Source organism: Euwallacea fornicatus, chromosome 37, assembly GCF_040115645.1.
Source record: "Euwallacea fornicatus isolate EFF26 chromosome 37, ASM4011564v1, whole genome shotgun sequence".
In the NCBI taxonomy this organism is placed as follows: Eukaryota; Metazoa; Arthropoda; class Insecta; order Coleoptera; family Curculionidae; genus Euwallacea; species Euwallacea fornicatus.
The window spans coordinates 1073653-1096421 of record NC_089577.1 but is presented as its reverse complement, the minus strand read 5'-3'; the positions used below and the strand labels follow the sequence as shown (position 1 = coordinate 1096421).

At 39.3% G+C, this 22769-nt stretch overlaps 8 protein-coding genes across 10 annotated transcripts; 5 read left to right on the top strand and 3 right to left on the bottom strand.

Annotated features, from left to right (window-relative positions):
* The first annotated feature begins 31 nt into the window (after positions 1-31).
* Rnb (R and B) lies at positions 32-3776 on the top strand. 2 transcript variants are annotated; one of them, XM_066300977.1, is made up of 11 exons: positions 32-468; positions 525-784; positions 838-1027; positions 1079-1262; positions 1317-1462; positions 1522-1749; positions 1801-1963; positions 2019-2153; positions 2205-2409; positions 2457-2708; positions 2902-3776. In XM_066300977.1, the coding sequence occupies exons 1-11, from the start codon at positions 208-210 to the stop codon at positions 3746-3748; spliced, it is 2871 nt and encodes a 956-aa protein (XP_066157074.1). In that variant the 5' UTR covers positions 32-207; the 3' UTR covers positions 3749-3776. The 2 variants fall into 2 exon arrangements, with proteins under 2 accessions (XP_066157074.1, XP_066157075.1); XM_066300978.1 differs by having other exon boundaries at positions 339-468; positions 515-784.
* Positions 3777-4071: 295 nt separating this feature from the next.
* On the bottom strand, positions 4072-7578 carry gcl (germ cell-less). Its single transcript, XM_066300982.1, has 8 exons — positions 7193-7578; positions 6373-6514; positions 6095-6315; positions 5888-6039; positions 5538-5835; positions 5285-5486; positions 5012-5230; positions 4072-4961 (listed from the first exon to the last, which is right to left on the bottom strand). The coding sequence occupies exons 2-8, from the start codon at positions 6507-6509 to the stop codon at positions 4742-4744; spliced, it is 1449 nt and encodes a 482-aa protein (XP_066157079.1). The 5' UTR covers positions 6510-6514; positions 7193-7578; the 3' UTR covers positions 4072-4741.
* A 262-nt stretch (positions 7579-7840) lies between these two features.
* Positions 7841-9253, top strand: LOC136349333 (cytochrome c oxidase assembly protein COX18, mitochondrial). Its single transcript, XM_066300807.1, has 5 exons — positions 7841-8278; positions 8336-8507; positions 8565-8837; positions 8885-9001; positions 9054-9253. The coding sequence occupies exons 1-5, from the start codon at positions 7971-7973 to the stop codon at positions 9222-9224; spliced, it is 1041 nt and encodes a 346-aa protein (XP_066156904.1). The 5' UTR covers positions 7841-7970; the 3' UTR covers positions 9225-9253.
* Positions 9254-9363: 110 nt separating this feature from the next.
* Tom20 (translocase of outer membrane 20) lies at positions 9364-10500 on the bottom strand. Its single transcript, XM_066300907.1, has 3 exons — positions 10281-10500; positions 9909-10117; positions 9364-9857 (listed from the first exon to the last, which is right to left on the bottom strand). Exons 1-3 carry the CDS (start codon positions 10405-10407, stop codon positions 9732-9734), a joined length of 462 nt encoding a protein of 153 aa, XP_066157004.1. The 5' UTR covers positions 10408-10500; the 3' UTR covers positions 9364-9731.
* A 115-nt stretch (positions 10501-10615) lies between these two features.
* LOC136349378 (pentatricopeptide repeat-containing protein 1, mitochondrial) lies at positions 10616-12990 on the top strand. The gene is made up of 4 exons (XM_066300890.1): positions 10616-12170; positions 12272-12432; positions 12486-12660; positions 12709-12990. Exons 1-4 carry the CDS (start codon positions 10812-10814, stop codon positions 12931-12933), a joined length of 1920 nt encoding a protein of 639 aa, XP_066156987.1. The 5' UTR covers positions 10616-10811; the 3' UTR covers positions 12934-12990.
* A 203-nt stretch (positions 12991-13193) lies between these two features.
* On the top strand, positions 13194-16007 carry LOC136349380 (transmembrane protein 135-like). Of its 2 annotated transcripts, none has more exons than XM_066300897.1 (8): positions 13194-13708; positions 14213-14343; positions 14392-14679; positions 14725-14825; positions 14875-15026; positions 15076-15243; positions 15387-15694; positions 15749-16007. In XM_066300897.1, the coding sequence occupies exons 1-8, from the start codon at positions 13550-13552 to the stop codon at positions 15855-15857; spliced, it is 1416 nt and encodes a 471-aa protein (XP_066156994.1). In that variant the 5' UTR covers positions 13194-13549; the 3' UTR covers positions 15858-16007. The 2 variants fall into 2 exon arrangements, with proteins under 2 accessions (XP_066156994.1, XP_066156995.1); XM_066300898.1 differs by lacking the exon at positions 13194-13708 and adding an exon at positions 13881-14163.
* A 171-nt stretch (positions 16008-16178) lies between these two features.
* P5cr-2 (Pyrroline-5-carboxylate reductase-like 2) lies at positions 16179-17763 on the top strand. The gene is made up of 5 exons (XM_066300906.1): positions 16179-16507; positions 16660-16730; positions 16784-17179; positions 17228-17432; positions 17488-17763. The coding sequence occupies exons 1-5, from the start codon at positions 16426-16428 to the stop codon at positions 17562-17564; spliced, it is 831 nt and encodes a 276-aa protein (XP_066157003.1). The 5' UTR covers positions 16179-16425; the 3' UTR covers positions 17565-17763.
* LOC136349377 (xanthine dehydrogenase-like) lies at positions 17731-22676 on the bottom strand. Its single transcript, XM_066300888.1, has 20 exons — positions 22637-22676; positions 22543-22586; positions 22324-22493; positions 22144-22268; positions 21905-22062; positions 21668-21856; positions 21388-21614; positions 21231-21333; positions 21051-21181; positions 20710-20997; positions 20490-20658; positions 20214-20437; positions 19791-20164; positions 19505-19656; positions 18742-19454; positions 18554-18684; positions 18318-18499; positions 18097-18264; positions 17936-18049; positions 17731-17874 (listed from the first exon to the last, which is right to left on the bottom strand). Exons 1-20 carry the CDS (start codon positions 22642-22644, stop codon positions 17807-17809), a joined length of 3738 nt encoding a protein of 1245 aa, XP_066156985.1. The 5' UTR covers positions 22645-22676; the 3' UTR covers positions 17731-17806.
* Positions 22677-22769: the final 93 nt, after the last annotated feature.

The following is a 22769-nucleotide window of genomic DNA, read 5'->3' as shown; positions in this document are numbered from 1 at the left end:
ATTGGAATGGCTAAATGTCACATAACAATCAACGTTGCCAGTTTACATTGTTGTCAAATTGCAACCAATACAAACTACAATCTACATACACCCTGTAAGTGACATACTGACGTCACTGTCAAAAATTAGCCACAAATAAACAACGGCCCCAAATTTATTAATCATATACCAAAAAATGCATTTGTTTACTTAAAAGCAGCCAGAAACATGCCAAATACTAACTTAGAGGTTGCAATATCCTCTCTGCAGCAAAACAAGACTGGAAAAAGTGCCCTGAAGTCCTTAATAACCATCCGAAGTGAGGTGGAATGGCCAAAACATAAACAGAACATTACAAGACTCCGGGAAAGTGGGTGTTTGAAACAAATTACCGCTGTTCTTTTAAGCTCACACCAAAAACAATGTGTCGACTTAGCTTTGAGCATCCTAGGAAACTGTCTTATGGATCGTACCTGCACTGTCGAAGTGGTAAATAATTTGGACATATTTCTCTTCATGATAGTTCAAAGAGTAGGCTTGCACAGGTGACACAACACAACATAATCTCGATCATAAACCAGCTGCTCAAGAAACATGGAAAAGAGGATAGCATTAATGGTCGGACCTTTCGAGTGATTGGCAATATGTGCCAGCATCGAGATCAATGGGCTATTATAATAATTGACAAAAAACCCTCGATTATTAACCATTTAGTTGACATTTTGAAACGAGCTTCTAAAGATGATGTTTCTGAAGACAGGAAAATTTCAGAGGCCACTGTAACCACTGCATTAAGAGCTTTAAGGTGACTAAAAGAGCTGTTTAAAACAACTTATACATAAAAATTGCAGTTTTTAGGGAGCTGCAAAACTCCCAAACAATTGTTACTTTAATCAAACAATTTGGGGTCTTAAAAGCTTTAGGGGCAGTTTTTATAAAGTACAGTGAGAAATGGCAAAAGGACAAACAGAATGAGAAAATGGTTTTAGATATAATTAAAGTAATCTATGAATTTTCAAGATTCAAATATTATCACTCAATACTAGAGGTTTGTGATCTTCTCAGCAACTTTAATGTCTTATCTAACATCAAATTCCAGATGCGCAATACAGAAAGAGGGGATTCACTGATACACCTGAGTAGCGTCCTCATAGTAGCTCCTAGGAAAATCGTTAAAATCGTCATGAATTTCATTAAAATTTCTCAGTTAAAGTCCGAACTGCCCATTCCGGAGATTTGCTTCAAATTTATTGAAGTGTTAGAGAAGCACTCAATTATTAAAGGTTTTTTAGTTGATCTTTTGCTTATTTTTTCGTGTTAAAGTAGGGTTGTTATAGAATTTGATGGGCACTGTGCAGAATACCTGCAGTGTCTCTGTTATCTGCTTGATCATCCTGCCAATAGGAATCAGGAAAGGTGTGGCAAGGCTGTAGTGTTGCTTATCAAACTTTTGAATGAGTTTCAAGAGGTATCAAACAATGTGGTAAGTAAGATTATGACAATAGAAAGTTTTTTGGGAAAAACCCTGTATAATGCATCCAGATTAACTGTTGCACCCTTCTCATACACACTCTGAACAAATTCAAATACGACGACAAATTAATGCTTAACCAGCTATCCCATGGCATAATACTTGCCTTGACAAATAAATTTACATGGCTGGTAGGTCCTCCAGACTCCATCAACTTAAAACATCTCTGTGAGAGAAAGAGAAAGTATATTTTTGACCACCCCATGGTGGGTAAAAAAACACTTCTGATTAAAGACGATGTAAGTGTCCTTTTTGGAGCCCAGAATTGCATTCAAACACTAAGATTTTAGAGCTTGAAAGAATGTAGTAATAGTCCCAGTTCTAGTGATGACGAAGTAGACATTTTTATTAAGTACCAATCTCAGCCAAGGAGCCCTAGTCCATGTTCTAGTTCAGATGGGGAGAATGTGTCTTGGAGCGAACCCGGGAGCCCTAATAGATCTTTAGTTAATGGTGGCTATATATATTTATTATTTTTCTATGGAGTTTTATCATGTCGTTCAATTAGACTCGGATTCAGACGATTACTCCCCAGTTTGCAGTGAGGCCGAAGAAGTGGAGCTGCCTCACGATCTTTCCCTTAAATCCTCACCTTCGAATCTTGCAGAACTCGATGAAATATTAACTAATGATATTGAGGACGGTAAGACAGTTTAATCTAGCTCTCCAAAAAAATCAATTGTAGTTATGACAGACTCTGCCTCAGCGGACACTAAAAGCAACATCTTAAAATCACTAAAACAATCCCTGGGTCACGAGATGGTCAGGCTCCTGAAATCTCTTCTCAAACACCACCCGAATTATCCGCATTTCGCCAACCCGGAGCTATTGATGCAGTTGATCAAATGGGCATTGTCCGATCATCCAAGTGTCAAAGACGTCATCTGTGACATAGTAAAGTGAGTTTCTTCACGCAGCCGAAAACAAAAATGAACCAAAACCGTAGGTGCCACGAACATCTGATACCCCTGATGAAGACCAGATACATCGAAACATTGAACGCAATCAGGGAAGTACCGGCCAATCACGATGGGTGTTCACGCTGCGTCACGCATGTCGACTTCGCCTACGCGATCTTGAAACAGTTTACTGAAACTGCAGAGTCCGCAGCTGGAAAGGGGGAGATTGCACATCATCTGATGCGCGGAGATCAAGAGACCAAGGAGAAATTGGTTCTTACTATACCGTATATTGTCAGGTAAAGACGATAAGGTATTGTGCCCAAAGCAATACAGTTTTAAGCTCCGAAATTAATCAGAACATGCGTGTTACAAATCACTATTCATTGTGTTAATCTGCATTAAGTTCAGTCTTTAATTCCCGTTTGCATGTCGTAATGTGGTATGTAATGTTAACGTCTGACTTTCTTGATTCGAAAATTTATTCTGCAGCAACCGATCCATCCTATGCAAACTGATGTTAAACTGCGCAGGCCTCGAAGTCCTCATGGGCCAACTAAACGAGGACGTGGACCAACGCAGCCTCAAAGTTCTAGTGCAGATGGCGTCCAAATGCCTAAATATCAACAACCCCACTAAACCGGTCATACATTGCGGCACGGGGATAATCGCAGCAGATCAATATCGACTATCGGATGATTGTGTGAATGTGGTGTGTTTCAAGTTCGAGAATGGGGTCCTCGTGCGTGCGGACCGGGACTTTTTAGCCAAACAATCCGAATTTTTTAATGGACTTTTAAACGGTCATTTCAAGGAGAGTAGGCAAAGTAACATCGAGCTCAGCAACGTTGACCCCAAAAGCTTTAGGTGCTTGCTACATCTCCTGCAGGTTGTCCCTAAGCGTTTGATTCAGGAAATTGACCTGGAATTGGAGACATTATTAGACGTGATTCTTCTCTCTGATCGATATCTTTTAACGGATTTATGTGTAGCTCTTACAGACTCAGTGCAACTCTTTCGGATTTCCGTCGAAACCGTTCCGATAATTTATAACTGGAGTGTCGAGTCAGGGACTAATTTGCTGCGAATCGAAAGTGTCGCTTTCGCTTTAGTGGCCGCAATTGACGATCAAGAGAGATATAGAATGTTCCGTAAATTGTTCGATTTGGAATATCGGGAGCAGCTAGTTGGAGACGTGGAGAAACTGTTGAAGCGGTATTTGAGATTAGAGGACTTCTGTCAGAGAGAGAGGAATGAGGGTAGTGCAGTGAGGCGGTCGAGAGAAATGCGTAGTTTGCTGCTCAAGCAGAATTTATCTTTGGAAAGAGCAGATTTCTAATTTAATTAAATATATTCGTTATTGTTTATACTGTGGATGCATTTGTTTGGATTTCATTTGTAGGGGAAAATAAGTGGCCAGGTTTGAATAGTCTTTTGGCGGAAATAGCTGGAAACCCAAGGTCTACGCCTTAAGATTTCAGTTAATGTACAGACAATATGCACAGCAATGCAACATTGACGCTTTATGAATTTTTCCCTTTTCTCTTATGATCCGTTAAATAATCTTTTATGGACCTAATAAATGAACCGTTACTGTCAATGGATTTGGCTCAAAATAACAGATGTTTTTTTTTGAATGGACGGAGTTCAAAAACCAAAAAAAATCTTTGAAAAATTATAATTTTCTGAAGTTACAAAACAGGGTTACAAAAAATAAGTGTGTTAAGAGACTAGCGTAAGAAAACTTAATACAAAAAAAAATTTTGTGATAATTATTATTGGCCTAAAACCTAGGTAACTCCAAGTTGTCCGGTAATGACTAAATACTCTAATAAACCCGTCACAACAAAAATAATACCGCCATTTTATTTCTTAGGAGCGCCATTTTGTCGTAAAAAATAAATGGTGTGTCAGCCAATATGGCCGCGAGTAAACGAATCAAGTTCTCATTGTTTAACCAATAATAGGAACGATTCAATTTCATTATAAGCTTGTTATTATTGTCAAAAAAACGCTTATAATTATAATAATAGTAAAGTAAAGATTCTTGTAAGATAATATACAGCTGTACATTCTGACTAGACGTAGAAATACACGTGACTAAGTAACTTTTACATACTTAGATTAGTAATCATTTACGTTACTAAAGGGCCAAGGCAGCACCATCAAGTCAAGTATCGTTTGTTACAAATGTTACAAGATGGCGGAAATTTATCTACAATATTACGCGTTATATTAAGTTATACGACTAAATGGAGCTGCCATTATGGAGAAAATTTACATCAAGTCGCTCAAACGGCGTCAGTCACCTGTCACATACCCACAAACAAAATCAGTAGATCGAAGCGCTCCCTGCGGCCTGCTCCGCCGAATTCTGCTCCTCTTCCGGAGTAATGTAGAGTATGTTAGCAGAAACAATAATTGGATACTCCAAATCCTTATCAAAGGACATCACAGTGGCCTCCTCCCCTTTAGACAGGGTGATTTTCTGAATATCAGACTGTTTGATGTAGGTTATCTGCTTCTGCTCATTAAGCCGCGCCACAGTAACCCTAAATTCCACTTTTCTGAAAATGTGTTTAGACTGAAAATTGAGCATTACCTTATGGCAACATGGCGCGTGGTCTGGAAACTGAGCAGCTGCTCAAACTCAGATCGATGATTCCGTTTTATAGACACAGTGTTATTGTCTGTGACCATGAGCAGATCCACCCCAAAGTGGAACCCTGTCCAGCGCCACACATGGCGATCTTTGGAGTTAATCACCCTTCCACAGCGAATACTTTCTTTAAGGAAGAGAGCCTCGGAGACTTCACTTGGGCTAAGCAAATTCGTTTCTATTTTTTATTTTTTGAGTTGATATATCAAGCCGTACCCCTTCTCTTCGTTTTGATTAACCCTCAGCACGTTCTTCCACTGCTGCAACACCACTGGACTCAACCACGACTTGGGAATTATATTATCTCTCAAAATCAGCACAATATCAAGCTGATGTGAGACCAAGTTCTGCAGCCTCAATTCCTGGAACACTGGTATAAACTCTCGCCCCTCTGAAGTGTACAAGTAGGGCGTCTTGTCTAGAAATACCAATCAACATTCTCAAAAAAAAGCTAATGCCACAAACTCACCCTCTCGATTACAATAATACTCATTAACTGTTGAAATGGCAGGTCGGCCTTCATCAGGAAGGTGCATAGTATAAATCCAATATTTTAGCATAACATAAATGGAGTATTCAGTCTGGATAGTAAATAAGTCTGGATGCGCCACTAATTTGGTCATCAATGAAATTGGAATTGTACGCAGCTCCATGTCAAAGTGTGTGTAATAGTGAAACATAAGGTTGACTAAAAACCAGCGAATGCAGGCCTCTTGCAGCTTGCGATCTCCATATTGACATGCAGCATTGTAGTAGTCCAGAGAAGTCTAAATGTGATCTAATTTAAATAAATTGACACAGGGAATGATAGAGCTATACTTTGGGGTTGATGGTTTCCATCATAACTTCTGTACACTGTTCAATGAGGCCATCAAGCTGAAACATGGTGGCAGTAGCTAAGATAGGAACAATCTCTAAGGGGTTAAGGGCGATGTCTGAGTTATACAATGAGCCAAAGACTGCTTGCAAAGCTAAAATTTTTATCCTCCACAATGCTATTTCAAAACAAAAGCTACAGCAACTCACAATCTAAAGTAATAGCCGGATCCACAATATCAATAGTAATATACTTTTGAGTGGTTTCTAACCAACTGCCCCCAAACATGCTGGCAAAATAGGGGCTCTGGCACAGGTACACCCTGTGTAAAAAGTGCTCTTTGCCCAATGCGCAGACAGTTACATCCGAGTTTTTCCCCTCCAGAAATAGGGCCTGATAGATGTATTTAGCCGTGCACAGCAATTTCTTTCTGGTTTATTTAAATAAAAATTACGAAATCATAAAGAAAAAATAGGCAAAGTCGTACTTTTTGGGTGTATGCAAAGCCAAGTCAATGACTTTGTTCAACTCGTCATCCTCAGTCTCCGAGTGTTTGCGCTTCCGTCCAGTGACAAAATTTGTGACGTTGTCGATGACCTTCTGGGTGGAGAAAGTTCCGCCCATGGTGCCTAAAATGATGGTGAATAATTCCAGAAGTGCAGAATTTTATTATTGAAGAATTTAAGAAAGAAGATTGAGATTAACTGGAAAATTTGTGATAAATCAGAGACGTACTATCTTTGGAAACTCAGAGGGGAAAATTTGTAATAGCGCTTTAGAAATGGTCGGCACCACCTATTTCAATATGATTTGTTGGCCATAAAAGTACTCAATTTCTACTTAAAATGAAAAAAATCCTAATATTTCTGAAAACTTTCATGTACAAAAAAACTGATGAGTTTTTCACACGTGAATACTATATTTTATGGAGTAATGAATCACACATTGTTACCATAATTTTATTCTTATCTTTGAGTTACTTTCTTGAGGTCTTAAATGAAAAACTCGCTAGACTTTGCATCAAACCAGAAAAACTTAGGTTTTTAGAGACACAAGAGAGCTTTTAATACCATAAATATCCTAATTATTTTGCCCACAAAAAGCACATAGACTCAACTTTAAATTAGTTGCCCATTAAGAAACTCGGTAGCATAATGTTGATTGTTTTGAGGTTAAAGATCCTTTTATACTGAACAAATACAATTGGTAAAGGTTCCTATTATAAAAACTAGCATTTTAATGAATAGTAACCTTTATTAACAACAGCAAAAGCACTTTAAACTCTTAAGGTCAAAGCCTTAGCTTACCTGTACAGATAATTAGATAATTCCCTTAGTGGGCGATAGGCACCCTCAGGAACACTAGCTAGCACAGTTTCCCTATTATATAACTCAACATTAACTACAAGAAATGAAAATTGGGATTAAGAAATTTAAGAGAAAAACCTTCTCCCTTTTTATAATTGTTTATTTACACACAAACTGGTTGCTTCAACCCACGATTTCAGCGCTATTTTGGGCTGATTTTTAATACGGAGTAGGTGGAGATAAAGAATGAAGTGTGCACTACAATGTTACAGCTAAAATTCGATTGAAAATTTGGTTTTTTTGTGAAAAAAGTTCAAAACATTTCGAGGGATTTTGTACAAACAACACAACCCAAATAATATTTGCAACATCTGTCAAAATGTAGGTCAGGTACTGGCGGCATTGCCAAGCTTCCCTCTGTCAGAGGCATTTATTCAATTGTTTTTCTATGCTTTGGGCCATAATTAAATAATTCTCATTAAATATTCGCTCAGGAACAATTTTTCTGCGAAATTCTATAATGTGAAATAGCTACAATGCAATACTGGTGACAAGAAGATTACAGATTAATTTTTTTTTTTCGGAAAATATCTTTATACATGATCATTAATATGCAGTCCGGCAACTCTGCGTAAATTTTCATATGTAAACAGTCGACATAACCTCTTAAACTTTGCGTCATCGATATAAATAAAAGGCCCGATTTTAAGCAACTTTAACGATTTTCTTGATGTTATAACTAATCAAGAATGTGGTAACCCGTGAACTTTTGATCAACATGCTTAAAATAATCCGCTTTATCAGGCATGGCAACATTGGAAAATGCCAAAATCTCGTGGCTTGTGCGGGGTCCCCATGGCCCCAAACACACAGAAACCTATCCGATAATAACTCCTTTTTAATGCATTATAGAGACTTTTCCGTAAAATCTTCCGTAGAATCGATGGTGGGTACACAAAGTGGCATATTTGAAACCCTCTCAAAGAGCACTCCAGTAACATATTGCCAAGAATTTTTGGTGCAAGTGCATAATTATACAGGGCTACCTTGGTGGGCCAGTATATTAGTTTCCACAGTCCTTTTGAGGTATTTTTAGTGGCAGTAGTCAATTACTATAATAATATTAAACAAAAAAACCTATAGATCAGTAATTACTCTGCCTGTAGCAGTGTATCAACAAGTCATAATTGCTCGTCTTGAGAATATTAAACTGGAACTACCTGCTATAGCTGAAGAGCTGAAGCATGAAACTAACACAGCTGTTAAGATCTATAAATGGGATGAAAAGACTGCAAAAATTATCTTTAGAAAATCTGTATGTTTGCTTATTTTTGCAGTTATTTAGGCGATGCTGAAACCTTCAATTTTACAGATGAAAAAGCAGTGGAATAAACTCATAGAAAGAGATAACTGCCACCCCCTGAAAACCACAGTTTTACTATGGTTCCAAATCCCCTTGTGGGTATCCCTTTCAGTTAGTATCCGCAATCTAGTTTATATGTTACCAGAGGTAGATGTAAAGGCTCAATTAACTTTCACAGAGCTTATGGTAGGGGGTTTTGGGTTCATTCCAAATTTGACAATCCCAGACTCATCCTGGATTTTCCCAGTGGCACTGGGAATTTTGAATTTAGCCATAATAGAGGTAAAATGACCAGTTTATCTGAATTAAAAAAAAAATGGCAATTGCAGCTGCAAGTCTTGTCCAAGGCCCCAGACCTTCAAACTAAAAAGGTTCAGAAGATTTTTACAAATATCTTTAGAGGTTTAAGTGTTTTGATGGTGCCAATAGCTGCCTCAGTTCCTTCAGTATGTTTTGCAATAGAAATGTTTTAGTTTCCTCCATTTAAGTATATTTTAGTGTTTAGTTCTGTATTGGACAACTTCAAGTGCTTTTGGCTTAATGCAGAACTTGCTCTTAATGGCTCCAAAGGTAAAGAGGATATTAAAAATACCAAAAAGTGCAGCAGAGGTGGATAAACCCTATAATATGGTTATTTCAAATTTTAAGTCTAAGTTTAAATTGATGTAAGAAAATTTAATAAACAGACTTATACAGAATCCAAGATTTTTATGTTATTTTCCTCCTCTGTATATTCCTTCCACCATATGAAAATTAAAATTTTACCTTATGATTTATTCAAGTAGCTATGTTGTTACAAATAAAACCATTTTTCATGACAAAGTAACTTTATTTACATAAAAGATACAAACACAATATAAAAAGAAATTGGGTGATGAATATATTATATTGCTGAAAAGGGCAACATTTCTTAATTCTCCAAAATACACTCTCTGGATAGAACAACAAATCCCTGTGTAACAGGGATAAAGATTCTACTGAATTAAGGGTATTTTTAGCGGTAAATACTACCCAAAAATGCTCGAAATAACACAAACCAAGCACTGGAAGTGGTCATATACCTAATATATGACACACAGTTTATTGTAATAGATGAAATTTGCTTAAATAAGACTTCCAATTACCACAAAATCCCACTAAAAAACACCCTCAAAAAGACTAAGCCTTGTCACACAATTACTCCACATCATCTTCCTGCAGAGTGGCATTGTTGCTATGCGATTTCATTAATCGAGGGGCCACAGCTGGAAGCCTCTTGACCAACAAATGGAACACTTCAGGCTGCAGGGTTTGTTGCAGGACCTATATTTGACATTTTAATCAAATAAGTTTTCCATGGAAGGTTGTAATTACTTGTAAAAGATCATTTGGTTGACCGCATACAGCTACAGCATTGCCCAAGTGGTCAACTCCATTTTCAAGGTCCCCAGCAGCTAAGAGTTCCTCTCCAAGCTGAATCTCTTGCAAGAAGAACCGCTGGACTGCCTCATGATCCTTCATATCAGGGAAGATAGTTTTGCATCGTTTCCCTGAAGAGGAAGCTGCTTTTTTTGCCTTACGACCTATCATAGACAACTGCTTTGTATGTTTCGAGAGTCTTTACTTTGACCCCACAAGGTCAGTTTGATAGATAAAGCCCAGAGGCTTGTATTAAAGGCAGTAAAAAGATTTGAAGTAGCCCCAAACAATATTGAAAGAATGGGGGTGACATAACCTCCCACTTACGTTCTCGCAGTTTCTTCTTAAAATCAGGGTCTTCGTGTCGCTTTTTGTCAAAATAGATGCAATAGCCCAGAAAGAGGGTAGCGGAGACGCCCGCGCACAGCCCTAATACTGCTTTAGGGGAGACCATCGCTCTATTTTCCGGCTTTTTGGGACAAAATTCTTAACAAAAGTTCGCCTCCATGACGGCCTGAGATGAAGCATGCGGAACGCAGCAAACGCGCATGTTTTTACGCAATCGCACATAGCAACGCCACTGACAGTGCTTAATAGAACTAATTTTTTTATTTCAGAATAGTTCTGAGTAATTCTAATGAACTTTATTAATTACTGTTTTACGCACTTGTCAATGTCGTTAAACGAGATTGAGACAGAAACACTCTAATTGTGAGTTTGAACAAGATAGAAAAAGACATACCTATTCACAATTATTATAAAATCACGCAACAAACTGACCAATCAAATTAAACTCACAAAAACGTGCAAATTGAGGTTAAATTATCTATCAAATATAAACAAAAACCTAAAAAGGGTATGTTTAAGCTAAAATTATGCCAAGAATTGGCTCGCAGCTGTATAAACTCTCCCACTATATTCCTTCGCATACGCTCAGTAAGAAATATTAGCCGCACTCTTAAAGTTAATAGCAGTTCTTCACTTCCAAACTCAACCTTATCGAGCCAGACTGCATGGGGTGCCTCAGATTACCCCAATACAAAGTCGGAACAGGAGTTTCTAGTCAGAATGCGACAAGACCCAGACTCCTTCGGAGAGTCCCGTTTGTATGATCAGGAACTAACAGATGAAGGTGATATTTTGGAGGAAAAATATTTTACTGAAAAGCCTACACAATCTCAAAGACTTTCCACTAAAAAGTATGCAGACTTAATCAAAGGTTTTATTCGAGACCGCAAAATCAAGGAAGCCATAGATGTGCTTGAAGTGCGGATGTTGCAAGAAGACAAGGTAAAACCTGAGAATTATATCTATAACTTGCTCCTAGGTGCGTGTGGTCGTGTGGGGTACACAAAGAAGGCTTTTATGCTTTATAATGACATGAAGAAGAGAGGGTTGACAGTACACATCAGCACATATACTTCTCTTTTCAATGCCTGTGCAAACAGCCCCTGGGCAGAAGATGGCCTTACTCGTGCCAAACATTTGTACAATATAATTATTGAAAAAGGTATAGAACCTAATGACACAAATTACAATGCCATGATTAAGGCTTTTGGGAGATGTGGAGACTTGCCTATGGCCTTTTCCCTTGTGGATGAAATGCAGAGCAAGGGTTTTAAGATAAAAGATGACACATTCAATTTTTTAATACAAAGCTGTATTAGTGACAAAGAAGCTGGGTTTAGACATTGCCTGCTTGTGTGGAAAAAGCTGCTTGATAAACACATCAGTCCGAGTCTGTACACCTTTAACTTGATGTTGCGGTGCATTAGAGATTGCAATATGGGTGACTTAGAGAACACTAAAGATGTAATTAACAGACTTACTGGTGAGCCTTGTTTTCTTAATGAGGCATCAAAAAATTTAAATTTAATAGAAGAATCCCAAAAAGAGGATTATAGTAGCCACATTGTAACTCCTGCTATAATTGAGAAATTAAAGCCCAATTTACTTGCCCGTAAACCACACTTTGGGACAATAATATCATTTGAAGAGATCAAAAATCCAGAGGATAGACTTATTCTGGTGGGAGGTTTTAGAGGGTTTTTGCAAACTATGATGGAGTATAAATGTACCCCAGATATAAAGACACTAACTCTGCTTATGGAAAGTGCTCCCAATACTTTAATGGCTGAAAAAGAAGTGCTTGGTGCCATGAGGAAACTGAATATTAAGCCTGATATAGACTTTTATAATATTTTAATCAAGAAAAGGGTAAGTCCTGTGATACCCTAATGGGATGATAGTAAATCTTAGGAGTTGATAAAAAAAATTATTATGTCAGCCATTAGATGTATATTACCCCTTTATTATAGATTTTGAGATCGGATTATGATGAAGCTAAACAAGTCCTGACATCAATAAAACAAGCAAAAATGCGTCCAAACTTAATCACTTATGGAGTCCTTTCTATGGGCTGCACAACTAAGGAAGAGGCCTTAAATTTAATAGATGAAATGCAGGGATTCAGCTATACGTAAGCATCTCTCCCCTTTCTCAACAATCTTTAAGGACAACTATGTCATTTAGTGTTAACGCTGCTATCCTGGGAGCTATGCTTAGACAGGCCTGTTTCCATAAACAGTTTGATTATATCTTGGAAATAATGGATGTGGCCCAAAAGGAACACATTCTGGTGAACAAGAAATTCCTGAGCCATTTGGACCAGTTCAAGAAGAAATTCAAATACTTGAGGGATCAAAAGGTGTTATTTCATTTAGTCTTTTTTTCTTAATGTAAATCGATATTTTAGAAATTGTCAAAAAAGGAAGTAAAGATGTTTGAGGTGTTCAAATCGCGTTACAAGACGTGGCTAACGGAGGTCCAAATGGATGAATTAGAAGACGTACACCCCTGGCAGCAGTACCGGCAAACCACCCCAGGAGATGTAAAGTATAAACCCAAAGATGGGGCGAGGTTTAAGACGAGACACCAATCTGCTTTTAAAGTGAAAACGTCTACAAAACATCGATATTGATAAACAGGAAGAGTTAAAGATTTTCTGTGATAAGATTAAAGTTTTTTTTAAGAGAAATTTTTTATTTTTCCTGAATTTCATAAAAAACTAACCCTTTTAGTTCTACGGTCAGATCAGCTGCATTTAGGGTGAGAGACAAAGAGTACTTTTGATGACGCTCTCGAGGTTATGCATTTGACGTTGTCAACCGTGGAATCGTAACGATGCCTGAGTAGCGCCATCTAAAGACCACTACTCGAAGGTCTCACGTTTAATTGAATTTTGAATAAGGTCTTACGATCAGCTGATTGCTTATTTATAAGAGAAAGTTTGCAATGGAAAAGCGAAAAGAAAAAGTCAAGTCCTCTGTTAATATTAATGCTTAAAACAGTTTATGAAACGAATTATTCAAAGTGACACCAAAAAACAATAATGTTGTTATTAACATTAGTTACCAGGCATAGTTGTTGCGTGCGTTTTTCGTGATGTCCTCGTAACAATAACACAATACTTAATTAACAATTAACAATAGTAATTATTTCACGAAAAAGAAAGTATTGCGCTTATGCATAAAGTTGGTTATTGTCTCCACACATTTGTGATATAATCCTGTGGGGCCAATGAACAAGTACAAAAAATGCCCCAAGTTTTAAGCAAACTACCCTTAAGCGCCCCTTTAGCAACCACTTGTTTTGAATATGTTCACCCCTGGAAACAGTCATGCAGCACTGCTATTGCAGGATGCTTTTTATACTGCGTCTTTGACTCTCTCAGGATTTATGGCACTGTTTACCTGGTAAGTTGTACTGAATAAACACCACAAGCAATTGTATTTAGAAATATCTAGTTTCCAATCATTTAAAGTGATGAATTAATCACAATCAATTGGGCCAATACCATGGCCAATGCAGTGCTTCAAATGAATAATCTATACAACTTTATCATTGATAATTTTGATTAATTTGTTTGTCCTAAAGTGAGATAATACCATAAAGGCGAGTTAGTTTAGTGCTTGTTTGTCTAAGCCACAAAAACTAATAACTGTTTAATGGATCTGTAAATTGCTGTCTGAGCTTTTCTTTCATTTATGCGCCTGGATGTTAAATTAGTTTGAACAAAATGTCAGTTCAAAGCAAACTCTACATTAAGTGTAGTGATATCCACACGTGGACCACCTGTCAGGGGTATCTTGTGGAGCTATTTCTGAACGTCATGCGCCACTCTTTTCAAATGTATTTTGTACTTCAAATGGTAACCAAAATTATTTACCAAGTCTTCAAAGCTACTGTAACACTTCCAGTGCACACTCTTAATGAAAGGCCGCATCCCCAATCGTAGCGACCTCCAAAAGACTCTTTATGGCATCCTCCAATCAACAGCCTTCCTTAGTTTTACTGGTTTTGGCTACAGCTTCTTCTTATGCACTTTAAGGTAATAACACACATAAACCAAACCAAAATGTAAATACATCAATTTCAGGAGCATTTTGGGGCACTTTAACCTCCTCACAGTTTCGTTCTTCCCTGCCTTTCTGGCTAGCGTTTTTGCAATCTTGATCGAGCGCCCGTCCAGACGTACCTTGCTCTGCTTGTATGTCAGCAATGTCGCCACTGAAACAGTCTGGAACATGGCCTTGTCTCAAGGTCTGGTGAAAAATATTCCCTATGGGGATGTGGCCATTTTTGGAGGTAGCATGGCAGTGCTTTTGGCTTACTATAAAGGGGGACAGCATAAAGAAGTTCCTGATGCTATGTTCAAAATTTTGAGGTAGGAACCATGTGGTTTTGAGGGCAGAAAGTTTAGGTCCAACAGATTTGTTGTAGGACCTCATGAAGAAAAGGATTCTGGGATTCGAAGTGAGTGTGAACCGAATATAATATACAGGCAACAAGTGGCTGCAGCTGGTACTTCAGGTAGGTATTTGCCCCTTTAGAAATATTACTAAAAGTTATTGAAAACTAGGATCTCACTACAGCGGCGCGCATAAGAATTTTATATGGAACTTACTAACACAAATGTTAAGGATGTACAAGAAGATTATTCATCAAGTCAAGTGCCTGGGTAGGCACAGTTCCTGCCCTCATCCTTTCAGCTGCATTTATTACGTTCTAGGAGTAAGTTTACCTGATTTAATAAGGAAAATTTTAGGTTTAAAATTCGTAGGGTGCAGGGAAGATGTTTAGCGTGGGATTAGGCATACAAGTAATCCTTAAACTGGTGCTGAATATTAGGAAATTATTGGCGTCCCCCGCTGCTGGAAAGCAGATTTTCGTCAGAAAAGATATATTGAATTTGGGCTTGTTTTTGGGGCTCTATTCTGGGGTTTTTAGAGTAAGTTGCTTTTGTTTAAAATGGATTAAAAAATATATGTATTGAAATTCATAGAGGAGTTGTTTACCATAAGAAAGTAGCTCATTTTGATTTTTTGACTCTAAAAAACCACCACACTCATCTAAATTATTATTTCTCTCAAGGGATCCCTTTGTATTCTACGCCGTATATTCGGCAAGGACAACGCTTCCTTCGCCTTTCCGGCCAGTTTTCTAGCAGGTCTCGCCTTCAAAAAGTATCCAGACACCACCGTGGCCCTCTATGTTATGTGGAAAGCGGCCCAGATCACGTACAACATCGGTATCGTCAAGGGCTACTTGCCTAAAGTGCCCGGATTTACCGAGTTTCTCTATTGCCTGAGCACCGGCATTCTGTTTCACGCAGCAATTTTGGAGCCTACCAATCTGAGGCCTAGTTACTGGAAGTTCCTGCATTCTATTTCAGGGGGAAGGTACGTTCAAAAGGAGTGGTGTGTGAGAGGGATTACGTATGGAATAACTTGCAGGATTGCATGTATGGCGCGGGGGCCTTTGGACGTTTGGGGCCTTAACACTTCAGAATCTTTGACCAAAGTTCTCAAAGCTACAAAGACCATTCCAGTAGTGTACTTTTGACTTTTATAATGGGAAATTAGTTAATTTGATCGTTAAGTTTGTTTTATCTCTTGCAGAGTTGGTGATTTATATATTTTTATAGTGTTTTTAGTGGATAGTACTTAGGTTTGGTTACCAAAAGTTGGAAAAGAATAAAGTTTTTAAAACGTTTTTTTTTTTTTTTTAGTTGAAGATTGTGACTCCTTGTTACCACAATAAACCATTCCAAGTATTCTGATTCTATAATAATTAACGGTATATAAAAATAACATCTAAAGTACCTCTTCAACAGATAACCGCCAGGCATATCTCTACAAAGCCAACGATCTTTTGACCCTATCTATGCTATTCCACCCAAGTGAGCGCATCTCTTGTTCAGCAGTAGTTTCATATTCAAAACAAACAATTTCGGGAAAAATCTCTTGCACCGACCCCAACAAGCTTAATGATAGTGTTCCGGTATTATCAACATTTCATTAGTTGTGTCCATATACAGACTAAAGGTCGTGCCTGGCGGATTTTCAAGACAAAGGTCGTTGGTTTGAGTCCGATTTTCAGGAGCTTTGAGGATTTCAAGTAAACTATAACCATGTCCAGCAAACTGCTGAGGATCGGCTTTATTGGCGGAGGCAAAATGGCCCAGGCCATGGCCAAGGGATTCATATCAGCTGGTAAGTGTATAGGTTACACCTATTATTTGCATTTTTTCTGGTTTAGACTGCTTAATCTTATTGTGTTGACAAATCAAGTTAAGTAGTCCCAAAAATCCTATGACGGCTGGTTTTCTACTCGAGCACCACTTGACCCGCATTACTTAATATAGGTCTAACGAAACCCGAAAGTATTGTGTCGAGCTGCCACCCTTCCGACACAGTAAGTCTCAAGGCATTTAAGGTGACTTCAACCCAGCTTTTATCCGCTTCATATTAACACCGCAAAATCGTTAGGACTTAGGGGCTGAAGCCCTCACGGAAAATATCCCAGTGGTACAGAAGTCTCAAGTCGTAATCGTGTCAGTTAAACCTCACATCGTGCCCATTGCCCTTGGGGACCTTAAGGCAGTCAAATTTGACAATGATAAGCTCTTTTTATCGGTGGCAATGGGGGTAACCATTAAGCAACTGGAGCAAATTTTACCCAAAGACTCCAGGGTCATTCGGGTAATGCCCAACACTCCTGCGTTAGTGCAAAGCGGGGCCTCAGTCTTCGTAAAGGGGAACTTAGCCACCGAGGGGGACACCACCGTCGCCAAAAAGCTCCTGCAAAGTATTGGCACCTGCGAGGAGGTCAGTGAAAGCATGATGGATGCTATAACAGCTCTAAGTGGCTCTGGGCCTGCCTATGTAAGCGTCTTTTATACATCCCAAACAACCTCCTCATATACAATTTAGGTTTACTTATTTATCGAAGCCCTAGCAGATGGAGGGGTTAAAATGGGCCTACCTCGAGATTTGGCATATCGACTAGCCGCGCAAACAGTTTTAGGAAGTGGCAGAATGGTTAGGGAAACAAAGGAACATCCAGGGGTGCTTAAGGATGATGTGACATCGCCTGGAGGGTCTACTGCGACAGGCATTCATTTTTTGGAGGAAAGGGGTACTTAAGGCACCTCTCGACTGTTGCGCTCTGGGATAAATATTTCTATTTTCAGCCTTCAGGGGAACAGTTATAGGAGCTATTGAGGCGGCTACTAAAAGGTGCAAGGAAGTGGCGCAATCGGGGCATTAATAGAATGTTTGTTTGTGATGTGTTAATGAGAAGTCTTAGTTTTTATTTAAAAGAGGCCTAGGCCTGTTCATCAAGTGGAAGATTTTATATTTTTGTACAGAAATGAGTACTTCTAATTTTAACGCTACCTTAGCTTTGGTGTTAATTCTAAACAAAATTCAAAACATTTTTGTAAAAATAAAGTAACTAAGGCCCAAAACCCCATTGTTCCCATTTATTCAAAAACAATTTTCTTCGCAAATTTATAAGGTATATTGTGAATAGTCACTTAAAGAATTGAGAAGAGTATATTCCACTGTGGTAGGCCCATCTGCAATTCACGAATGGCTTAGTTTTAAGATAACTTCTCCATTCACTCACAAAATACTCACTAAAGGGCACCCACTTGTTCTTGTGGTTATCAGCATCGCTCCTGGCAGAAGCTAGAGCGTTCCTTATAGCAAGGGGCACAGCCACTGCCAAGCAAACTGGTGGTTCCGAACAGGCTACAAAACAAACTATAACGGCCTCATTTAAAGGCCTTAAGGCTTACCCTTGGACTTTAAGATTCCGATGGGGTTGGGATTATTGGCGGGGAAACGCACTCTGAAGTCTACAGGGATATCTTTGACGCCCGGTGGGGTGTAATTCCAAGTGCGGTTGTTTAATACCCTACCTTCAGGGTCGAAAATAATGTCTTCTAGAAGATGGTAGCCCAGTCCTAAGAGATGCTCTTATTATTTTTCTAAAAGGTGTTTTAAAGGGAGAACTGACCCATGATAAAAGCACCTTCCACTTGCCCTATATCTATCAGAGGATTCATGCTTTGACCTAAATCTTCTATGATGTCCACTCTGGAGATGACTTTCTGTCCTGTGAGGATATCTACCTCCACCTCGGAGGCGCATATTCCGTAAATTAGATAGTCTTTTATCGACTTATTGTCGTTGTAGGCACTAAAAATTGTTTTTGAGTCACAAAGGCGTCCTTACGGGGCCTTAGCTACTTACTATCCGTAGCAGCTCAAGTTTATGTTATTGAAATAGCATAGTTTTACCAACTCTGCCCAAGGAGCATCAGGGTGTTTCTTGCGTATCGGCTCAATTCTTTGCAGCAGCTCATCACAGGCTAAAATAACTGACTGTAACATAAACGATGCAATAAGACAGAAGGTCTAGCAAAAAAGCTAAAAAAATACATGACAAACCACCTCCGAAGTCCAACTTCCCGCAGTGGGGAAATTGTTGGGGCTCACAAAGGTGACGCTAGGTTTGATGGATACTAAACTCATGGGAATACCCAATTTCTGGGCGCACACTTGGGTTACTTTAGTGTTTATTCCCTGCCCCACTTCAGTGCCCCCATGACAAATGGCGACTCCCCCATTATGAGTAAAAATGGACACCAAAACGGAATAACTCCCCATGACACTCAAAGTCCATTTCATCAGCACCACTGACAGTCCCTTTTTCTTCCATCTGTTGGCCTCATTGTAGTTTCGCACAGCAGCTGCACGTTCCTTCAGCTTATCCTTTACCCTCAATTCCTCCACATACTCCTTCAGCTTGGGGTGTTTATCTCCATCTAAATTTGCCAATTTTACTTCGAGAGGATCTAGATTTAGATTATAGGCAATTTCTTCCATTATGGACTCAATACAAGCCAGCCCTTCCAAAGTGCCAGGGGCGCGAGTGAAGGTATTAGGGTGAGTGTCGGTTTTGCATATATAAGTATCGTAGGTCCATGTATCTATTTTATAGCAGTTTTCGAAGCAATCTCTGACGAAGACATCGAGCCCCAAATCTCCGTTAAGCATGCCGTAATCCGAGTACAAATCGGAAGTCATATTTTGAATAACACCTTTGCTGTCTACCCCCACTTCGTACTTTACATAGAAGGGGCATCTTTTACCTGGAAAGATTCTTAGTAAATGAAGAGTGATCAAGAGGAGTCTCGGGCACCTGTGGAACTCATAGTTGTGTGAAACGGCATCCATACACGCACGGGTTTCTGCAGTTTTACAGCCGCAAGGGCTGCAGCTGCAACGGAGTAGTTGATATTAAAGACTTTGCCCCCGTAACCTCCCCCTACTCGCTTCACCGTAACGTCAATGCTGCAAATGATAATTTCCATAGGAAACATATAACTGATATCATTTCCATAAGTTTATTACATAAATTGCAACTACATTTCCAACTTGATCAGAAAACTGAAGCAATTTAGATAATTTCTCAGGCTTTAACTTACTTCTGCGCATCCATATTGACCACCTGCGCCACAACAAACTGCGTGCCAGCCATAAACTGAGTGGTGGCCCACACTTCCAATCCACTCTCGTGAGGCACCACGTAAGAACTGTGCGTTTCCATGAAATAGTGGTACTGAAGCCCCAAATAAAACTCTCCCTTAATTTTTGAGGTCTCTTTTCCTGTCCTCTTAGGCACCATCCCGGTCTTATGCTTAATCTTGTCCTCTCTACGAGCCTCCACCACCTCCTTGGCCTTCAAAAGGGGCTTTTCCTTGGCCTTTTCAACTTCAATTTCGACCAGTTTGGAGGCGTAGTCTGCGATTTCATGACTGTTTGCTATGACCACTCCTATGGGTTGAGAGTAGAATTCGACCTAATGAAACAAGGATTTTAAAGGGGTAAATGCAGAAAAAATTGCAGACTTTGCCGTTGCAAAACAGCTCTTGTACGCCAAAGCCGAAGGCTACAATCGAATTAACACCAGGGATGTCTTTAGCTGAGTAGAAGGCTATAACCCCCTCCTCCTGCAGAGCTTTGGAGGGATTGATGGAGGTTATCATAGACCCTGCGGGGGCTTCTACTAGGACCAAACTGCCATGCAGCTGATTGGGCAAGTCTGGTTTGTCCATGACGTATTGGGCTTGCCCTGATAATTATCTTAAATTAGAAGACGGGTCATATGGCAGGACAAAATTTACCAGAAGTTTGAGCTAGAGCTTCGATCTTCACTACTGGCTCTGTGACCGGATACTCCGTCTTGTCAGTGGTAAATTGTTGAGTTCCCGATGATAACCCTCTACTCAATAATGAACCCCCACTCCGGTTCCTTGGAGATACTTTGGATTTTGGGGCAATACTGAGCACGTACTATAAATCTTCTACTGTTTAAATTACTCCTAAAAGGGCTCATAGGCCTACTTTATAAAACAAATTAATAGCCAATAGCTTCCTGCACTCAGGACTGGGGTCAGATGGTTCTATATCCGGAACCAACTCCTGATTCAGCGAGCTAAAGGCTTTCTGTAAAGTCTTGTTATCAAATAATGTTAAACCTTTAAGGAGGGCTTCAGTATTAGATGCGTGTACAAAAGTACTGTTAATGGCCCCATAAACTATCTTCGCAGAATCGACTACACCTGTTGAAGACAGAGCGAAGAGGAACCCTGCATTGACAACTGCATGAGTGTTTTGAGCCCGGTTCATTATCTGATGATAAATCCTTATAGGTCAAATATTAAATTCGAGATTTAAATTCATACCTTATAGCTGCCAAAGTAGTACTTTTTAGGATCCAAGCCGGGCACTATAATCTGCTTAATCACCTTTTTATTCATATTTACATCCAAGAATTCTTTGGGGCTCTTTATGATTTCATTTCCATCAATATCAACTGAAATACCGGTCTTAATAGTCAATGTACAAAAAAGGGGAAGTCTTACTGATGATCAGTGAAGCTCCCAGGGTCTCTAAAATTAAAAAAATATCGGATTGGAAACGAGGGTGTTGGTGCTTAATCATTAGATTGCCGCCAAGACTTCCGATCTGAAAAAAAGCGAATCAATATAGAAGTAATGATAACCAAATTGTCTTTGGGACATTTCGGACAGGCACATTGGCGATTAAATCAATGTGATCTGCCGCCTGGTTCAAATATTTAAGCTTGGGATGGTCCTTCGAAGCCTGCCGAAAGACCTCCATGGTTCTTGTGAGGGAAATACACGCCCCAAGAGTAAGGGAATCCTCAGACATTTTCACCTCGTTTAGTTCATCTATATCAGTTATGCAGATGTACAATTTAGGGTAGGAAGTGAGCCAAAACACCCCTGCGAAGCAATGATAATGGTGTCATGAATTTGCTGAGCGTACAAATAACTACCTTTGGCAGTGTTCCCTGCTACTAACATATAGGAGACGTCCCCAGACGTTCGTAAAAGCCCCATTAAATCTCTCAAGTAGTACACTTTCATCCACTCCCCTTTACCTAGTTTTAATCTCAAAGGGGTTGATTTGTTGAGACATGTTTTGGGGCAAGTTTTAACGATTGAATGAATGTCTTCAATGTCCACTATAATAGGGATTTATTGTGAAGGTTTACAATGGGGTTGTCGCTTACCAGGATCTGAAGCTAGGGTGTAGAAAGCTTCCATGATCGAGCGGTAGCCCGTGCAGCGGCAAATGTTGCCTCCAAAGGAATTTTCGATTTGGAGTTTAGTTTTGGGCCCCGATTCTTGGAGGGCGTACATGTTCATTACCATGCCGGGGGAGCAGAATCTGGACGCACATTTATTAATATAATTATTACGGGGACTTTGAAGTAGGGAGAAAAACGGCTACATAGTTAATGGTACTTGCCCGCACTGGGTGCCGTTATATTCAGCCAGCACTTTTTGAACCTCATGAAGCCCCACCAGAGGGTTCCCAATACCCTCCACGGTGTGTATTTTCCAGCCGTGACAGGACAGAATCGAAACGAGACACTAAAACTCTTTAATTTAGAAATAATTTTCAGTCGCGTGGATTGGAATTTCGTACGGAATTAACTGCAAATACATGTTTTTGCCCATTTGGCTTGATCTCTTCTACGGCAACGATGCAGGTGCCACAGCCACCTTCCAGACACATACGTTTAGTGCCCGTTAAATGAAGCTTGTCCCTTAAATAGGAATTGAGACTGGTTTCTGGGCTCACATCTTCAGTATTCACTAAAATTTTCTCATTTTACGAGACGCAAAAAAAAGGTAATGAATTTACCTTGATACTCTTTACCGCTTATCGTGAGGTTTAAACGAGATAATCTAGAGCAAAAACGATTAATAACCGAGGATTTTAAGCGGTTAAAACTTACTCTTTCATTGTGTCTAGAAGCAAAACTATACTGATACTATGTTGACCTATTTTTGATGTTATCGCCAAGTTTTTGTTGCAAGCTGATAAAAGCTTTAGGGTAAATTTTGATTGGGAAGCTAATTAACACAACA